Below are 15,913 nucleotides of genomic sequence, written 5' to 3'. Positions count from 1 at the left end.
TACGCATTCTTTCTCTGCACAAAGGAATGCTTACCATTTCCACTGAGACTCCAAGAGGTAGTTCTTCCACTTGAGGATCCAGCAGCCCTTCTTGATAACCAGAAGATTCCAGTGGGGGTTAGTCAGCCTGATGCTGTGACTCCAAAGAAAAATTCTATTTGTGACGTCAGCAATCTGATGCACTCTTATGATCCTTCAGACCACATGGTGATCTCTTATGAGGGACCGTGGACCCTAGGCTCTCGGCTCAAGGTGCCCAGCCATGTCGCCCAGAGGTCTGCTCTGACACAAGAATCTTGGCCGTGGGCACCGAATTACTGTGGACTCTTTCACCACTAAAGAATCCTATAATTTCTCCTAAAGTGTAATGGCTCCTTTGTGTCTACAGGACCTGACCCTCTGGTATTTTAATTGGAGCCTTTCAGAAAGACGTTGTAAGGCTCACAACTGGCTCAAGTGCCTCCTCCCCCTGTCCTTGGCCTGCACAGATAACTCAGTGGTAAGGCCAAACCAGACTCAGTATTTGTCACTATTGTGAGGTCTGCCTTAGATATCAATCTAGCCTGCAGAACTTTGATGTTGCAGAGCTCTGAAGATGTCATCGCCTCTAGATAGACGGATTTCATTTTGTGGTTTCTATGGGCACATTTTTGATCTTCCTGGTCCTCTAATCTCGTTATGGAGTTGTGTAGGTCTTTACCTAGTTGTTGCTTATGAGATCCTGCCTTCCATCCCTTATTGCAGGTTCCTTCATTTTGAGGAGGATGCAAATCAAAAATCAGTGCTGCTTTTGCCGGGCATTTGAAGATTATTACCTTAGTGATAATCCTGTGTGGTTAAGGCAAGCTGAATGTCCTCTGAAGAGATATTGTTCCTGAGATATAGAAGGCTGGTCTTTGATAAAGTACCTTGCGCATTGAGTCTCCTGGGGTAAGTTGAGAGACTTATGCATCTATTACTATCGCAAAGAATGTCCAAAGTACAAAGTATTGTATAGGGTTTACTCTTACAAAGCTAAGATTTGAAGACCTACACCAACCTTCAAAACCTTGGACAATTAAAAGTAAAGATTTTTTTGTGTAAAATTTAAGAAATGAGGTTGGGCATACTACAGGTTACTGCCCCTTTGTTCCTGATATTAAATTTAGGGCCGAAGCTCCTGCACCCATAAATTTTCCTCATGATACATGTTATTGTATTTCTGCCTTTGCTCGCTTGATGTAGCTTTGTGAACCAGCACAATCAACTTTCTGTATATGAATGCCTTCTGCACCTTAAGAAAAGGCCTTTTATTTTTTTACCCATTATTTTTAACACAGAGCCTACAAGAGAAATTGAATTTTGTTTTGCACTTTAATCATACTGGTTACTAGCCCACTTCAGTGGGATGATACACATTTGTTATCCGTGGAAGTCTGAAGTGTTGATACAACTGAACACTACCAACCTGCAGATGTCCATATTTCTTATCAGGCCCGTCCTTCTCTGAAGTGTCCGCGTTTAAAAACAGACTGTTTGTATCAATGTGTAGAACTGACCCAACTTCTAAGGACTCAAGTGTCTTTCCTTTGTGTTTTGTTTTTGTTTAGGGATCAATCATTGTCCTGCCTCGACACAGAGTCTGTTGATGAAGCTTCCGGAGACCATCCTCAAACAAGAAGTTTCTACTGCCCATCCACCATCTTTGGAAGTATTCTGCATCTGAATTCCCAGTGCCTGGAGACATGAGCAGAGCTCTCCTTTTCTTGCTTAGAAGAATTTTCAACCTGTGACCATCGATATAACACTCTTCTTACCACTGTTCCGCCATTGTGTCTGTGTGTCTACGCGGAAGCACTCTGAAGCTATTGTGTTTCTTTTCCCCAAAACTTGTCCGCCAAATGGTCATCTCTTACATAGACACACAAAGATTTTCTGTTTTTAGTTGCGCTGCACCAAAGAACTCATCCAGAAATCCTCTAAACTGGTCCCTTTCGGTTCATTGTAGGCTCGTGATTTGTTGCTAACTCCACACTCTTCCAGCTTGAAGGGTAACCGTGGAGTGATGTAACCTGAGGAGATCGCCTCTGCCTCCAACATTCCAATTTTTATACAGTGCTACTTTAAAGCACTCCTAATTTTGGCAGATAAACGAATAAAGGCAAACTGAGAAAGGATCACAGCATCTGGTGAAACGGGGAAGACACACTTGAAGTCTCCCGGCTCAACAGTCGATGAATCGTCCACTAGACCTGGCGCTGGATTTGACCTTTTCTGACTTTCACCACTCTCTACACTCCACTTTGAAGGAGAGCCTTATCCTGGAGCACGGTTCTTTTTCTTGCGACCTGGTGTCTGGGACAAAACATTGTAATACGTTTCGTAACTGTGGTCCATACTGCTCCTAAGCATGCTTAGTCTTTGCGTCATTCTTTCCACCCCCTTTAACCTCCAGTTATGAAGTAGAAGCAGTGCCTGGAAGCAAGTAATTGAATAATTCTGCACTACAGAATCCTCTTCACACCCTTTATTTTGCACTTTGGTGCTGCCAAATGCAACACACCTTTTAATTGTGCACTGCTGCCTCTGAAGGACTTTGATGTATATTGACATTAACCGATGTGCTGCAAACCCATTTCTTCTTTTTTAGTTTCCTGGTGGTTGGGGCACCGCAAACCGCCTACTGCATAGGCATAATAGTGGAACATTTTCTTCTGTGCATCTTTGTAAAGAACAATTCATCTACCTCTTTCCTCCTTGAAATGTACTTTTTTTCCTGAAGTTTACAATTTAAAGTAAGAAGAAAACACTGGCAGTCTTGAAGTCTGCTGCCCATCAGCCATTTAGAGCTCAAACCCCAGCTTTCAGTTTGTAGCTGCCATGCTTACACTAGTGCACTTCACCAAAAGGCATCCATGGCTGACCAACGTGACTATCTATGGCTCCCTCTTTGCCTCAGCGGATGTGGTGCAGCAAAAGCTCAGCAAGGGACCTGGGGAGGTCATCGACTTCCGGCAGACCGCAAAGGTGGGACTGGTAGGGTTCTGCTTTCACGCCAACTTCAACTTCTTCTGGCTGCGTGCCATCGAGAGGGTATTCCCAGGCTCCAGCCCACTGAATGTTATCCGCAAGGTAGCTTGTGACCAGCTAATGGCAGCACCTGTGACGATCAGCGCATTCTACACAGGTAGGTCCTGAAAGATGTTCCCTGACAGTTGAGGGCTGAAGTCCACTCTCCCCTATGTCAATCCAGCGGTGGCAACTAAATCCTGAAGGAGAAGGATTTTTATGTCACTGCTGGTTTTATTTTATGCATTTCTCTGCTTCTTTGCAACACCAGTCGATTCCTAGTCCATTTAATAGATTGAGGATAACTTTGACACTGTCCTTATAAATTAACGTCCACTCACAGTGCATTGCTGCTTCCTCTCGACATCCCAATCCCAGCCACCCCAGAGTCTTACTGCTCCCTAACTGTTAGATCAGCCCCTAAGTACAGTTAGTTGTTGCCCTGCCTTCCTCCTCTCTACTCTTCTATCATGCTTCCCACTCTGACCTCATCCATTCGTTCATGTTGTCCAGTTGTACCCCACCCTGTTCAGCCCTTCCCTGTTTATTTATTTATTTATTTTGCGTGTTTGTACCGCGTTAGGATCACTTCCCGAAGGAGTATCTCCGCGCCTTTGGCAGCCAAAAAGCAACTAGCGGACCCTAACCATAAACATAAGTCAATTTTGAAAAAGGAATGTCTTTAATTGCTTCCTAAAAGGAAGGTGGTCCTTGCACTGTCTCAAATACAGTGGAAGGCTGTTCCACAAAGTTGGACCAGCAACCGTAAGAGATCTTCCCCCTTGTCTCGCTTTGCTAAATTTTGGAATCTGTAACAATGCCTGCTCACTGGATCTCAAAGAGCGTGTCGGTGTATACCAGGAGAATTTATTGATCAGGTATGCTGGACCATTTCCCTGTAGACACTTATGCATTGTACAGCAGATCTTAAACTTCACCCTCTGTTTGATGGGTAACCAATGCAACTTCTCCAAAAGGGGTTTAGAGGGGGTGCGAGAGGGCTTATTCAGGACCAGACGGGCCGCAGTATTCTGGACTACCTGGAGTCTAGAGATTACCGCTTCATTTGTTGACAACAACAGCCCATTACAGTAGTCCAAGCGACTCAATACTAGGGCCTGCGCCAAGGTTCTCCTAGTAGAGTCAGGTAGTAAAGGGAAAACCTTCCGTAGCATCCCGATGATATGAAAGCAGGAGCCCACCACTTGATTGCTATGATGTTTTAATGAGAGCTCCTGATCAAGTCGGACGCCAAGGTTTTTCACTACCTGCTTGGGTTCTGGGGCCGGGCCAAGATCTTGAGGCCACCAGTCTGGGGTCCACAGAAGTTTGGCCTCACCGAACAGCATCACCTCCGTTTTTGCAACATTACACTGCAGGAGGTTTGATGCCATCCAGTTTGCCACCGCCTTCATCCCCTGGGCAAAGGAGTTCCTGACCTCCACCGTAAGGGTTTTAAAAGGAAAGAGGAGTTGGGTGTCATCTGCATATGACACTGGAATAAATCCATACGATCTCATGATGTTAGCTAGGGGGGCCACATAGATATTAAACAGAGTAGGGCTCAAATAAGAGCCCTGTGGCACCCCCTTAGAGATCTCCAACTCCTCTGACCGATAATCGCCCAGGGTGACCCTTTGGGTACGACCTGTCAGGAAACTCCTCAGCCATGACAACGCCTTGCCTTCCAGGCCGATGTTAACTAGCCTGGCTGTCATGATGTCATATGACACGGTGTCAAACGCCGCAGACAGATCCAGCAGAACCAGGATAACAGAATGACCTTTATCCTGGAACATGCGTAGATCGTCTGCGACTGACAGCAAGGTGGTCTCGGTGCTGTGTCTTGGTCTAAATCCCGACTGAGAAGGATCCAGACCGCCTACTAGCTCAATGTAGCTAGATAGGTGGCGATTTACATATTTCTCTATAATCTTCCCCAAAAAGGGGAGAAGAGAGATGGGCCTTAAATTCGCCAACTCCGTCCAGGGGATGGTGGTATTCTTCCTCAGTGGCCTTACTAGCGCCCTCTTCCAGTCCATAGGAACCTGCCCTGTACAGAGGGAAAGATTAATCAAGTTCTGGATTTCTGGTCCAAGAACTTCCACCAGCTTAGGCAGGATGCGGGCAGGAATGCTATCATAGGGACTTCCACTCTTAATCTGTGCAACCAGTGAGATTACCTCCTCCTCCTACCTCTGTCCCTCTGTAATGTCATGCATTGTTCAGTGCCCTCCTTCGATAGACCTCTGCGTAGTGCTTCCATTGCCACTCTCTACTGATCATCATCCTCGCTGTTCTGTCCGTCCTACCCTGCGCAATGCTCCCTTTGGCCCGCGGTACTTTCCTGCCTGGTCCAGTGATCCTTGGCTCCTCTCCATGCTCAGCACAAGGCTCCACTTTCCCTCAGCACTGTCCTGGGTTGCGTGATGTAGTGACCCTCAGCCTCGCTCTACTGTCCCATTGTTGCAGGTCACAATTGTGGTTCTCCTCCAGCAGGTGCTCCATTTGCCTTTTTCTTCTTTTGTCTCGGTTAAATAATTAATGCAAATAAGATATGCATTTTATAATTACTTGTGAACATCTCAGATCAGAGAGAAAAGAACTAAGGAAAAAAAGCATTACAAACATCAGTTAGTTTCATTTGGTACTTGTGAGAGATTAAAACCTTATAACCAACCTTGAGTTCAATCCAAAATTGGATCTTTTTTTATTGTCTAATTAATCTACTTCTAGGTAGGGTGTAAAGGATTCTGATTTTCTTTAGGTTTTTTAAGTAGGTGAGCTTTTCATTTGTCTTCATGTTATCTTTCTCTAGAATCATGAATAGTACATAAGTATGTATAGGACATAAGATGTCCCCATGTAAGACCAATGGGCTCATTTAGAGCCTGGCGGAGGCACTTAGCAGAGGACCACCTTCCACACTCAGTGATCTCCCTCTACTTGACAGGGATCTCTACATCAATCTCCAAATTGAAATATGCACTCAATGTTGAGCTTGTCGCAATGTTTTTTGTTGGCATTTATATTTTTTCTAGAAGCAACCCTAAAAAAAGCTACGGTAGGAGGTTTCAGCGGAAAAGCAAAATATCAGTAATCCGGATGTGCAGGACGTTTTTCCTCTTGACATTGGAGTTTGTTTTTCATGCACATATCCTCCAGGTCTCACATTGCAGGCTCAGGCAAAAGAACCCCAGTGGCTTTAGTCCATCCCTACATAAGTTAGGACTTCCCCTACATTCAGAGACCCTAGGGCCGATTCACAAAGGGCCTCCGCACTTGTTGCCCAAGCCCCTCAGTTGTGATAGAAGCCCACACTCGTGGCGGGACCTCCGTAACGGGTAATTGCAGTTTGGACATCCCACCACGACTACGAGGCCACTGCCTCGACTGCGGGCCTCCACCACGAATGTGGTGGCCCTTTGTGAATCAAGGCCCCTGTGTTAGACAGGTCGTTTGGTCAAGGATTTCCAAACCAGAGTCGATCTGATGCTCTGCCATTGGAAACCTGGTAATTCCACCATCTCTACATGAAAGAAGCATTAACTTAGTGCGGAGGAAGCTCTTTTAGTTTATATAGGTGTTCCTTCACCGCGGGATAATAATTGATGCTCCACGTTACTTTGACCCTTTAATGTATCATTACCCTTTACTGTAGTTGCATGCTTTTGATTTCCTTCAACCATTGTTGAAAAAGTGACAGGTTTTTGTTCTGCAAACATTATTGTTAGATTCCTGACTGTTAGGCCTGGCGTATGTTGGTGTGGTCTTCCCTGGCATTTTTGACTGCTGACCTCATGTTTTGACATTGTTTTGCTAGCCTTAGGACCTTGAGCGTGTTTGACACTGCTGTGCATTACCAATGCGCTGTGCTTGTCATAGACATATTGGCAATTGATAGATATGTATATGATTAACTGATTCGATTTAGCTGTAAGTCCCTTGTCAAGGGGTAAGACCTATTTCTGGTGCATGTATCTCCAATGCGCCTCCGTGGGCCTGCTGCACTGGTTGTGCCATCCACGAAGGTAGATCATCGATTGTACCACAGGTTTGTCACGGTGGGTCCTGTGTGCACAGGTTACTACTACTCCACTTGGCATTTAAAAAGCTATGTGCCAAGGTTTTGCACGTCTCTTGCTATATCGGAGTTCTCCCTGGTAACAGGGTGCGACGTTGGGAAAAGGTAGACCGTGTGCGTTACATGCAAGGGTCATGAATGGCTCTGGGTTGTGTGTTCACAACCCAGTACAACAGGGCCTGCTTCTCGCATTTGATTAGCATGGGGGAATGTAGGGAAAGGCTACTGAGCAGTATTTCCTACGGGCAGAATAGTCACAGTGTTTGGTATAGATGAGTTCATAATGGCGAAATGGTAGTGCAAGTAGATGCAACATTAAGTGGGTGGAAATTTCACTTTTGTCAGCCGGTCTCCTAATTTACAAATGGGTGCTGGGGAGCAGCCACATCTGTGCAATCCTGATAGAAGGCAATAAACTAGGGTCTCAAGGAAAACTGTGGACCGCTGGCTCTGAGGGGCCTTTCTGGGATGGTTATGTGAAGGTGGAATGGCACCTGCCTTCCAAGAGCAGGGTCTTGCTCCCACTAAAGATAGTGATCTAACCTCACTGGGTAGTAATGGGATTTTTGGTAGGCTAGAGCATGTGCCAAAGCCAGGCAGAAACCACCACTCTAGTCATGATAAGGGAGTTACACTCCTAAAATAACCCCTTCTCACCCCCTTGGTAGCTTGGCACGAGCAGTCAGGCTTATCTTAGAGGCAGTGTGTAAAGTACTGGCACATAACCATCAGTAATACAGTGTAAGCACTACAAAATGACACCACAACAGTTTAGAAAAATATCCAATATTTTTATATACTTAAGACAAGACCAAAAATGATACAAATCCACAATACAGTACTTAAAAATCTACAGTTATCAAAATATGCTTGAAAAACAGTTCCTTGATGTCAATAGCTCCGTCCGGGGCTATCACGGTGTCGTGAGCAAGCAAGTCCAAACTGTTCTGGCTGACCGCGGTGTCATGGGCCAGCTACGGCGTCGGAAAGACCAGCAAACAGTACCTTTTAGAAATGCAGGGCATCGGCGACATCTCGTTGAGCTTCGGGCAGGCGTTGGTTCCGGAGGCCGGTACAGGAGTCGTCATGGCCCTCGAAATCACACGCAGTGCAGATCGATCTCCTCTCTGTTGGGGTCAGGAGCGCTGGCGTCGGCAGGCGCAGGGTGCTGCGTGCGAAGACCAGTGGTGCAGCGTGCGGCGCCCTCAGATCGCGGTGCTAGCAGCAGCTCAGTGGTGACATCAGATGGCGTCGTCGGTGAGACCAGGGTCGCGGTGCGAGTTGAATGCGGTGCTCGTCGCAGTGCTGGCAGGTCACGTGCAAGCAGCAGCGCCGTTGTTGCTGAAGCGCTGTTGTTGGCTGCCAAACTGGAGTTAATGGCGCCAGCAGGCCAAGGCTGCGGTGCAGGATGAGAGCGGTGCGTCGTGTAACTTTACAAGCGGTGCCCTCGAACCACGGTGCAAGCAGTGGCATCTATTTCGCGTAGTGCGTTGTCGTCGGGGATACCAAGGCGTCGTCGTGAAGCGAGGCGGTGCGGAGTGCTGGGCCCACAGGTCACGGTGTGAGCAGTGGCTCAGTGGTGGCATCAGAAGGAGGCGTTGGTGAGACCAGCGTTGCGTTGCGGCGGTGCCTTAAGGACACAGAGTCGGCAGCGGCGTTGTAGACATCGTCGGGTTGCTTTTCCTCTGTTGCAGCACAAAACACACAGTCCCCATTGAGGAGGGCAGAAGGGCTTGAATGCTTTGCTGTTCCTGAGACTTCTTGAACAGGAGGCAAGCTCTACTTCAAGCCCTTGGAGAAACCCACAAAGTAGATTGCAGAAAGTTCACTCCAGCCCTTTCACTGCCCAAGACAGAAGCAGCCATGGCAGGCCAACACAGCAAAGCACACAACAAAGTGGTAATTCCTCCTCACAGCTTCTCCAGCTCTTCTTCTTGGCAGTCTTCTTGGTCCAAAAGAGTTCTAAAGTTCAGGGGTCTGGACCCCAATATTTATATCTCAAAATCCTTTGATCTCTTAGGCAGAGAGTGTCTGTGCCCAGCCAGAATCAGTTCTGCCTTCTCTGGTGTGACTTCCTGGCAGGAGGTGGAGACTGCACGGTCAGAGGCAGACCGGGCCCTTTGAGGTGCAAGGAAATCTCCTCCCCCATCTCCAATTGTAGCCCAGGCCTATTCAGCCCTTTCCTGACCCACCTAGACTATCTGGAGCCACTCCTGCTCCCCAGCCTTCTGTCATCCAAAACCCAGACAGGCAATCCACATTCCTGCAGAGGCACACAGGATGACTGAGCAAGAAAATACCTACTTTCTAAAAGTGGCATTTTTAAACAGAATGTAAAAACCACCTTCACTAAAAGATGCATCTTTAGATTCTGAGTTCAGGCATACTAAACTTTAGCTTCCTACCTAATTCCCTGGACCAGTTATGTTTAAAAGATGTTATAAACAAACTCCCCATTCTGTCCTATGGGGAACAGGTAGCCTTGCAATGGCGAAAAACAAAAATTGGCTGTAATTCGCTATCAGAACATGCCACACACACCAGGGCATGTCCTACCTTTCACATACACTGCAACCTGCCCACAGGAGTAACTTGGGCCTACCTCAGGGGTGGCTGACATGTAAGAAAAGTGGAGGTGAGGGACTGGTAAGTGTGTGCACTGGCCAAGTCGACATGGCAGTTACAAACAGCGTGCAGACTCCACAATGGCGGGTCTGAGTTACCTTTTCAGGGCTACTCACGTGGGTGGCACAATCAGTGCTGCAGGCCCACTTGTAACATTTGATTCACAGGCCCTGGCGCACTCAGTGCACTTTACTAGGGACTAACAAGTAAATCAAATATCCAATCATGGAAACACCAATCCATAACACAATTTACCACATGGGCACTTGCACTTTACCACTGATCAGCAGTGAGAAAAGTGCACAGAAACACTATGCAAGCAAAAGCAGAGTCAAAACTGGGCAGTCAGAAATCAAAAACTTAGGGGAAACACGCCAAAAGATGCCCACTCTAACACATGTCCCCTCCAGCTGAAAGTAGGGAGAACTACCCACCCTCCTGGGAGTTCTCTTCACTAAGGCGGAAGAACCTGGACACACCATCTGCATTGGCGTGTTCTGTGCCAGGACGGTGTTCCACCGTAAAGTCCATTCCCTGTAGGGAGAGGGACCACCTCAGCAGTTTTGGATTCTCACCCCTCATTTGCATCAACCATCTGAGGGGCCTGTGGTCTGTCTGAACCTGGAAGTGAATACCAAAGGTTTGATCTCAACTTCTTCAGTGCCCAGACCACAGCGACAGCTTCCCTTTCTATGGCACTCCACCTCTGGTTCCTGGGGAGTAGTCTCTGGCTAAGGACGACTACAGGCTGGTCTAGGCCCTCTTCCTTCAGTTGTGAGAGCACCACTCCCACTCCCTGCTCTGAAGCGTCAGTCTGCACAACAAATTCCTTGGAGAAGTTGGGTGCCTTGAGCACGGGTGCCGTGCACATGGCGGCCTTCAGGGCATCAAAAGCCTTCTGGCAAGACTCAGTCCAGATCACCTTCTTGGGCTGCTTCCTGGAAGTCGGCTCTGTTAAGGGGGCAACAATGGTTCCATACCCCTTATCAAACCTCCTGTAGTAACCAGTGAGTCCTAAGAAAGCCCTCACCTCTGTTTGGGTCTTGGGGGCTCCCAAGTCAGAATGGTGTCAATCTTGGATTGTAGGGGCATTACCTGGCCTCTTCCTACCTGGTGTCCCAAGTACACCACCGAACTTTGCCCGATCTGGCACTTACTGGCCTTGATCGTGAGGCCTGCCCTCTGCAGCACCTTCAACACTTCACCGAGGTGCTGCCAGTGTTCTTCCCCGCTGGAACTGAACACTACGATGTCATCTAGGTAGGCGGCACTGAAATCCTCCAACCCAGCCAACACCTGGTTGACCAACCTCTGAAAGGTGACAGGGGCATTCTTCAACCCAAATGGCATCACCCGGAACTGGTAATGTCCTTCTGGGGTTAAAAATGCTGACCTCTCCTTGGCCCCATCGGTTAAGGAAATCTGCCAGTACCTAGACGTTAAATCTAACGTGCTGAGGAACTTGGCAGCTCGCAACCGATCAATGAGCTCATCAGCTCATGGGATGGGGTGTGCGTCAGTCCTTGTGACGACATTGAGCCCACAGTAGTCCACAGAAAGCTGCAGTTCTGGAGTGGCACCGGGTGCAGCAGCCTTTGGGACCAAGACCACTGGGCTGGCCCAAGGACTGTTGGAAGGCTCGATCACCCCTAACGCCAACATCTTAGAGACCTCCTCTTTAATACTGGCCTTGACCCGGTCAGTCAAACTGTAAATCTTGTGCTTCACAGGAGGGCTGTCACCGGTGTCCACATCATGGGTACACCAGTGAGTAACACCTGGGGTCAGGGAGAACAGTATGGCAAACTGTCCTAACAACTGGTGACAGTCGCTCTGTTGTTCTGGAGTCAGTGTAGGGGAGAGGATCACACCTTCGACTGACCCATCGTGCTCCTTGGTAGACAGGAGGTCAGGGAGAGGTTCACTCTCCTCTTCCACTCCATCATCTGTCCCCAACAGCATGCTCACTTCGGCCCTCTCGAAGTGGGGTTTGAGGCGGTTCACGTGGAGGACTCTCAAAGAATTCCTTGGAGCCCGCAAATCCACCAGGTAGTTGACATTACTTTTGCGCTCCACCACCTCAAATGGCCCAGCCCACTTGTCCTGCAAGGCACAAGGTTCCACTGGGGCCATGCCCCACTCTTTTTGCCCAGGTTGAAATTCGAACAGAGTGGCATTCTGGTCACACCACTTCCTCGTTTTTTCTGGATGGCTTCTAGGTTCGCCTGAGCGAGTTTCCTGAAGCGGGCAGTTTGGTTTCTGAAGGCCAGTATGTAGCTAAACACATCCTGGGGAGTTTTCCTGGGAGCTCCCTCCCAGCCTTCCTTCACTAAACTCAGAGGTCCTCTCACAGGGTGACCAAACAGAAGCTCAAAGGTACTGAACGCAAGAGACTTCTGTGGTACCTCCCTGTATGCAAAAAGAACGTACGGCAAGAGTACGTCACACTTATGCCTCATGGGTTCTGTTAGACCCTTAATCATGCCCTTCAAGGTCTGTTTGAATCTCTCCACCAGACCGTTACCTTGTGGGTGGTAAGGGGTGTGGAACTTGTAGGTTACACCACACTCTTTCTACAGGGATGTCATATACTTGGATATGAAATTGGTCCCCCTATCAGAAACCACCTCTCGGGGGAACCCCACTCGGGAAAAGATCCCCATTAATGCCCGGCTCACCACTGGCACCGTTGTTGTCCTGAGAGGGATTGCCTCTGGGTACCGGGTGGCATAGTCTACCAAGGCCAGGATGTACCTGTTGCCCATGGCTGTCTAGGCATCCACTGGCCCCACAATGTCCTTCCCTACCCTTTCAAAGGGCGTTCCAACCACTGGAAAAGGTTGGGGAGGAGCTTTGACCATCCTCCCACTCTTACCGCTTGCCTGGCAAGTTAGGCTAAACCTGCAATGTCCATCTGACTGCCTTCACATTTGGGGCCAGAAGTAGTGAGTGACAAGCCTGTCAAAGGTCTTGTCCTGCCAAAGGAACATCATGAGCCAGAGCCAGTAGGAAGGTCCTGAAGCGCTGGGGTGCCACCAGCACACGGGCTGACCCAGGCTCAGCGACCTTAGGCTCACTGTACAGGAGATCCTTCAGCCAGTAGATCCAATTTGATCCGGACTGATCACCAGCTGCCTGGTCTGCAGCCTGACGCCGCAGACTCTCCAGAGAAGGGCACTCCTGCTGCTCCTTGCAGAATTCCTCCCTGTTAAGACCCCCTTCTTGCTTCCAATGGGTCAGCTCAGAGATGTCCCCCAGTTCAGCTACCTGCTCCCCTGTAGGCACCGGGGCGGCTCCCTTAAGGCCCGCCTCCTCCCGGTCAGTGGGAACTTCAAGGGCCGGTTTCCCGCGCCCCTTGCCCTTTCTCTTGGCAGGGACTAGGGCCACTGTTTCAGTCATTAAGTGATCACCCTCTCTGGCCTCCATTGACCGAGTGGACACGCATGCCCACTCTGGCAACCCAAGCATCTCCAAGTGAGACCTGAGCTCAACATACTTCTGTAAGAACTGCTCCAGGTCGTTACCCAGCAGACAACCTACAGGCATGGATGGGCTCACAACCACCTTCAAGGGACCTGAGACGCCCCCGCCCCCTCAAAGGGATCCTGCGCCACCAGACACTGGCGCTCTGAATTGTCCACTTCATCTACTTGGTGGAATGCCCCTGGGACTACCTGATTCTCAGAGACCAGGTGGCACCGGACTGAGGTCACACTGGCTCCAGTATCTCTGAGAGCCTCTACCCATTTCCCATTGATGGTAACCCAGGTGCTGTATTTCTTTGTGTTAGGGGGCACCAGGTTTCCTGGGACCATCTCACTGTCCCCTAGGGATACAAGGGTCGTTTTTGCGGGATCCCCACCCTCCTGTAGGTACTCCTCCTCCCCAAGCGCTACACTAGCCAACACCTCAGACTGCCTACCAGTGGGTGGCTGGGCCCCTTTAGGGCACTTGGGGTCCTCCTTCATGTGACCCACCTGGTCACATGCAAAACACTTGCGGGGGCCGGTCTCAACAGGCTTTCCTGACGAGACCCCTTGGTTCTTATCTTCTGGGTGATGGGAACCTTTACCCTGGGTGTTAGTTTGGGGCCCCTTAGAGAACTCCTGTGTTTTACCCTTGTCCCTCCCACTTTTCTGCTGGGGACCCTGCCCACCTTTGGCTGAGTCTCCCCCATACGCTTCCTGTGGTCCCCGGCACTCATCCTGCACTCTGCCTCCATAGCAAGCTTCCTGGGGTCAGTCAGCTTACTATCAACTAGGCGCTGTCGCAGATCTGCAAAACATAGACTAGACCAGTGCTCCCATGCAATCAAATTGTAGAGCCCCTGAAAATATGTCACATTACTGTCCTTCACCCAGCCATCCAGTGACCCTCAAAACCTATCTACACATTCCGACCAAGTGTTTGCATCACACTTCTTGCTGGACCTGACCTGATCCCTGTACTTTTCAGGAGTGAGACCATTCTTAGTGAGAAGGGCATCCTTCATATCTGGATAGGTGAGGCGATACCCCTTACCCAAGCTATTAAAGTATCCCTTGCTTCTTCTGGAAAGAGAGGACACAATCCTTCTCCCCAATTCTCCTCAGGGACCCCATTCATGTGTATCACTGCGTTGTTACCCTGAAACCACCTTTGTATGTCATCCACCTTCTTGGATTCTTTGCCTACATTCTTAGGGATGTGCACAATCCTGTCTGCCTGTCTTGACGAGTTGCTGCCACCATCTTAGCTGGCTCTACTCCTCTGATCCAGCTACTTTATCCTGAACTCGTGCTCTAACAACATCCTTTTCTCCTCTATGGCTAACTTAAGCTTCTCCAGTCCTACTGCAACTCTCCTTGCTTCCCGCCTGTCCTCCAGCTCTCCTAGGGTCAGGCCACTGCTGCCAGGTTTGGAGGGTTCCCCCCTTCCCAAAAGCACATCCACCCAAGGAATAGGCTCCTTTGCCTCTCCACTGAGATCACCAGACTTCCTGCTGGCATGTCTGGCTGCTACCCAGGCCCTCAGCGCCTTTTGTAGGTCCTCCTTCCTCGTGAGGCCTCTGACTTGGACTTTTAGGTTTTTGCAAATTGAATCAATTCCCTAACATTGTAGGATTTCAACCTATCCTCCTCAAACGCAATTTCCAGGGATGCAACAGATGATGCACTTGATTCAGGCATGATTAAGTAGCAAGTTCAAACTGGCAGGATCAAAAATAGGCAAAAAAGAAAAAGAACCAGAATGTGGCACATAATGGTCTGCGATATGGTAGTAGTGCAGACCAATCACTGTAAGTCAAGTGCAAATACAAGTCCTATCCTCACCACTGACAAACAATGTTAGAAATTTGATTTTTGGTATGCTAGGACGTGTGCCAAAACCAGGCAGAAACCACCACTCTAGTCAGGATAAGGGAGTTACACTTCCAAAATAACCCCTGCTCACCCACTTGGTAGCTTGGCACGAGCAGTCAGGCTTATCTTAGAGGCAGTGTGAAAAGTATTTGCGCATAACCAACAGTAATACAGTGTAAGCACTACAAAAGGACACCACACCAGTTTAGAAAAATACCCAATATGTTTATATACTTAAGACAAGACCAACAACTCTAAAAAAAGTACAATACAGTACTTTACAGTACTTAAAAACCTTCAGTTATCAACATATGCTTGATAAACAGTTCCTTGATGTCAATGGCTCCATCCGGGGCGATCACGGCATCATGAGCAAACAAATCCAAACAGTTCTGGCTGACCGCAGTGTCGCGGGCCAGCTACGGTGTCGGAAAGACCCGCAAACAGTACTTTTTACAAATGCAGGGCATCGGCGACCTCTCGTGCAGCTTTCATAAGCACGGCGTCCACAGGAGTCTGTTCTGGAGGTCGGTGCAGGAGTCGTCGGGGGCCCTCGAAGTCACACGCGTTGCAGATCAATCTCCTTTCTGTTGGAGTCAGGAATGCAGGCGTCGGGTGCTACGGTGAGAAGTGCAGCGGTGTGGTGGTCGCAGTGCGCGCAGCGGCTCAGTGGTGGCATCAGATGGCATCGTCAGTGAGACCAGAGTCACGGCGCGAGGTGAATGCAGTGCTTGTCACGGTGCTTGCAGGTCATGGTGCAAGCAGCAGCATCATCGTTGCTGAAGCGCTGTCGTCGGCTGACGAACTGGAGTCG

The 15,913-nt window shown here is 49.0% G+C and overlaps 1 protein-coding gene across 1 annotated transcript in view; it reads left to right on the top strand.

Moving 5' to 3' along the window:
• Positions 1-15,913, top strand: part of MPV17L (MPV17 mitochondrial inner membrane protein like) — a 221,526-nt gene that overhangs the window by 111,985 nt on the left and 93,628 nt on the right. The window contains exon 2 of the mRNA XM_078654901.1: positions 1,590-3,166. Coding sequence (XP_078511027.1) covers positions 2,860-3,166 — 307 coding nt within the window. The 5' untranslated portion in view covers positions 1,590-2,859. The remainder of the gene's footprint in view (positions 1-1,589; positions 3,167-15,913) is intronic.

This window comes from Lissotriton helveticus, chromosome 7 (assembly GCF_964261635.1).
Source record: "Lissotriton helveticus chromosome 7, aLisHel1.1, whole genome shotgun sequence".
Lineage (NCBI taxonomy): Eukaryota > Metazoa > Chordata > Amphibia > Caudata > Salamandridae > Lissotriton > Lissotriton helveticus.
The sequence above is the reverse complement of the archived record's forward strand: the minus strand, read 5'-3'. Positions and strand labels throughout refer to the sequence as shown.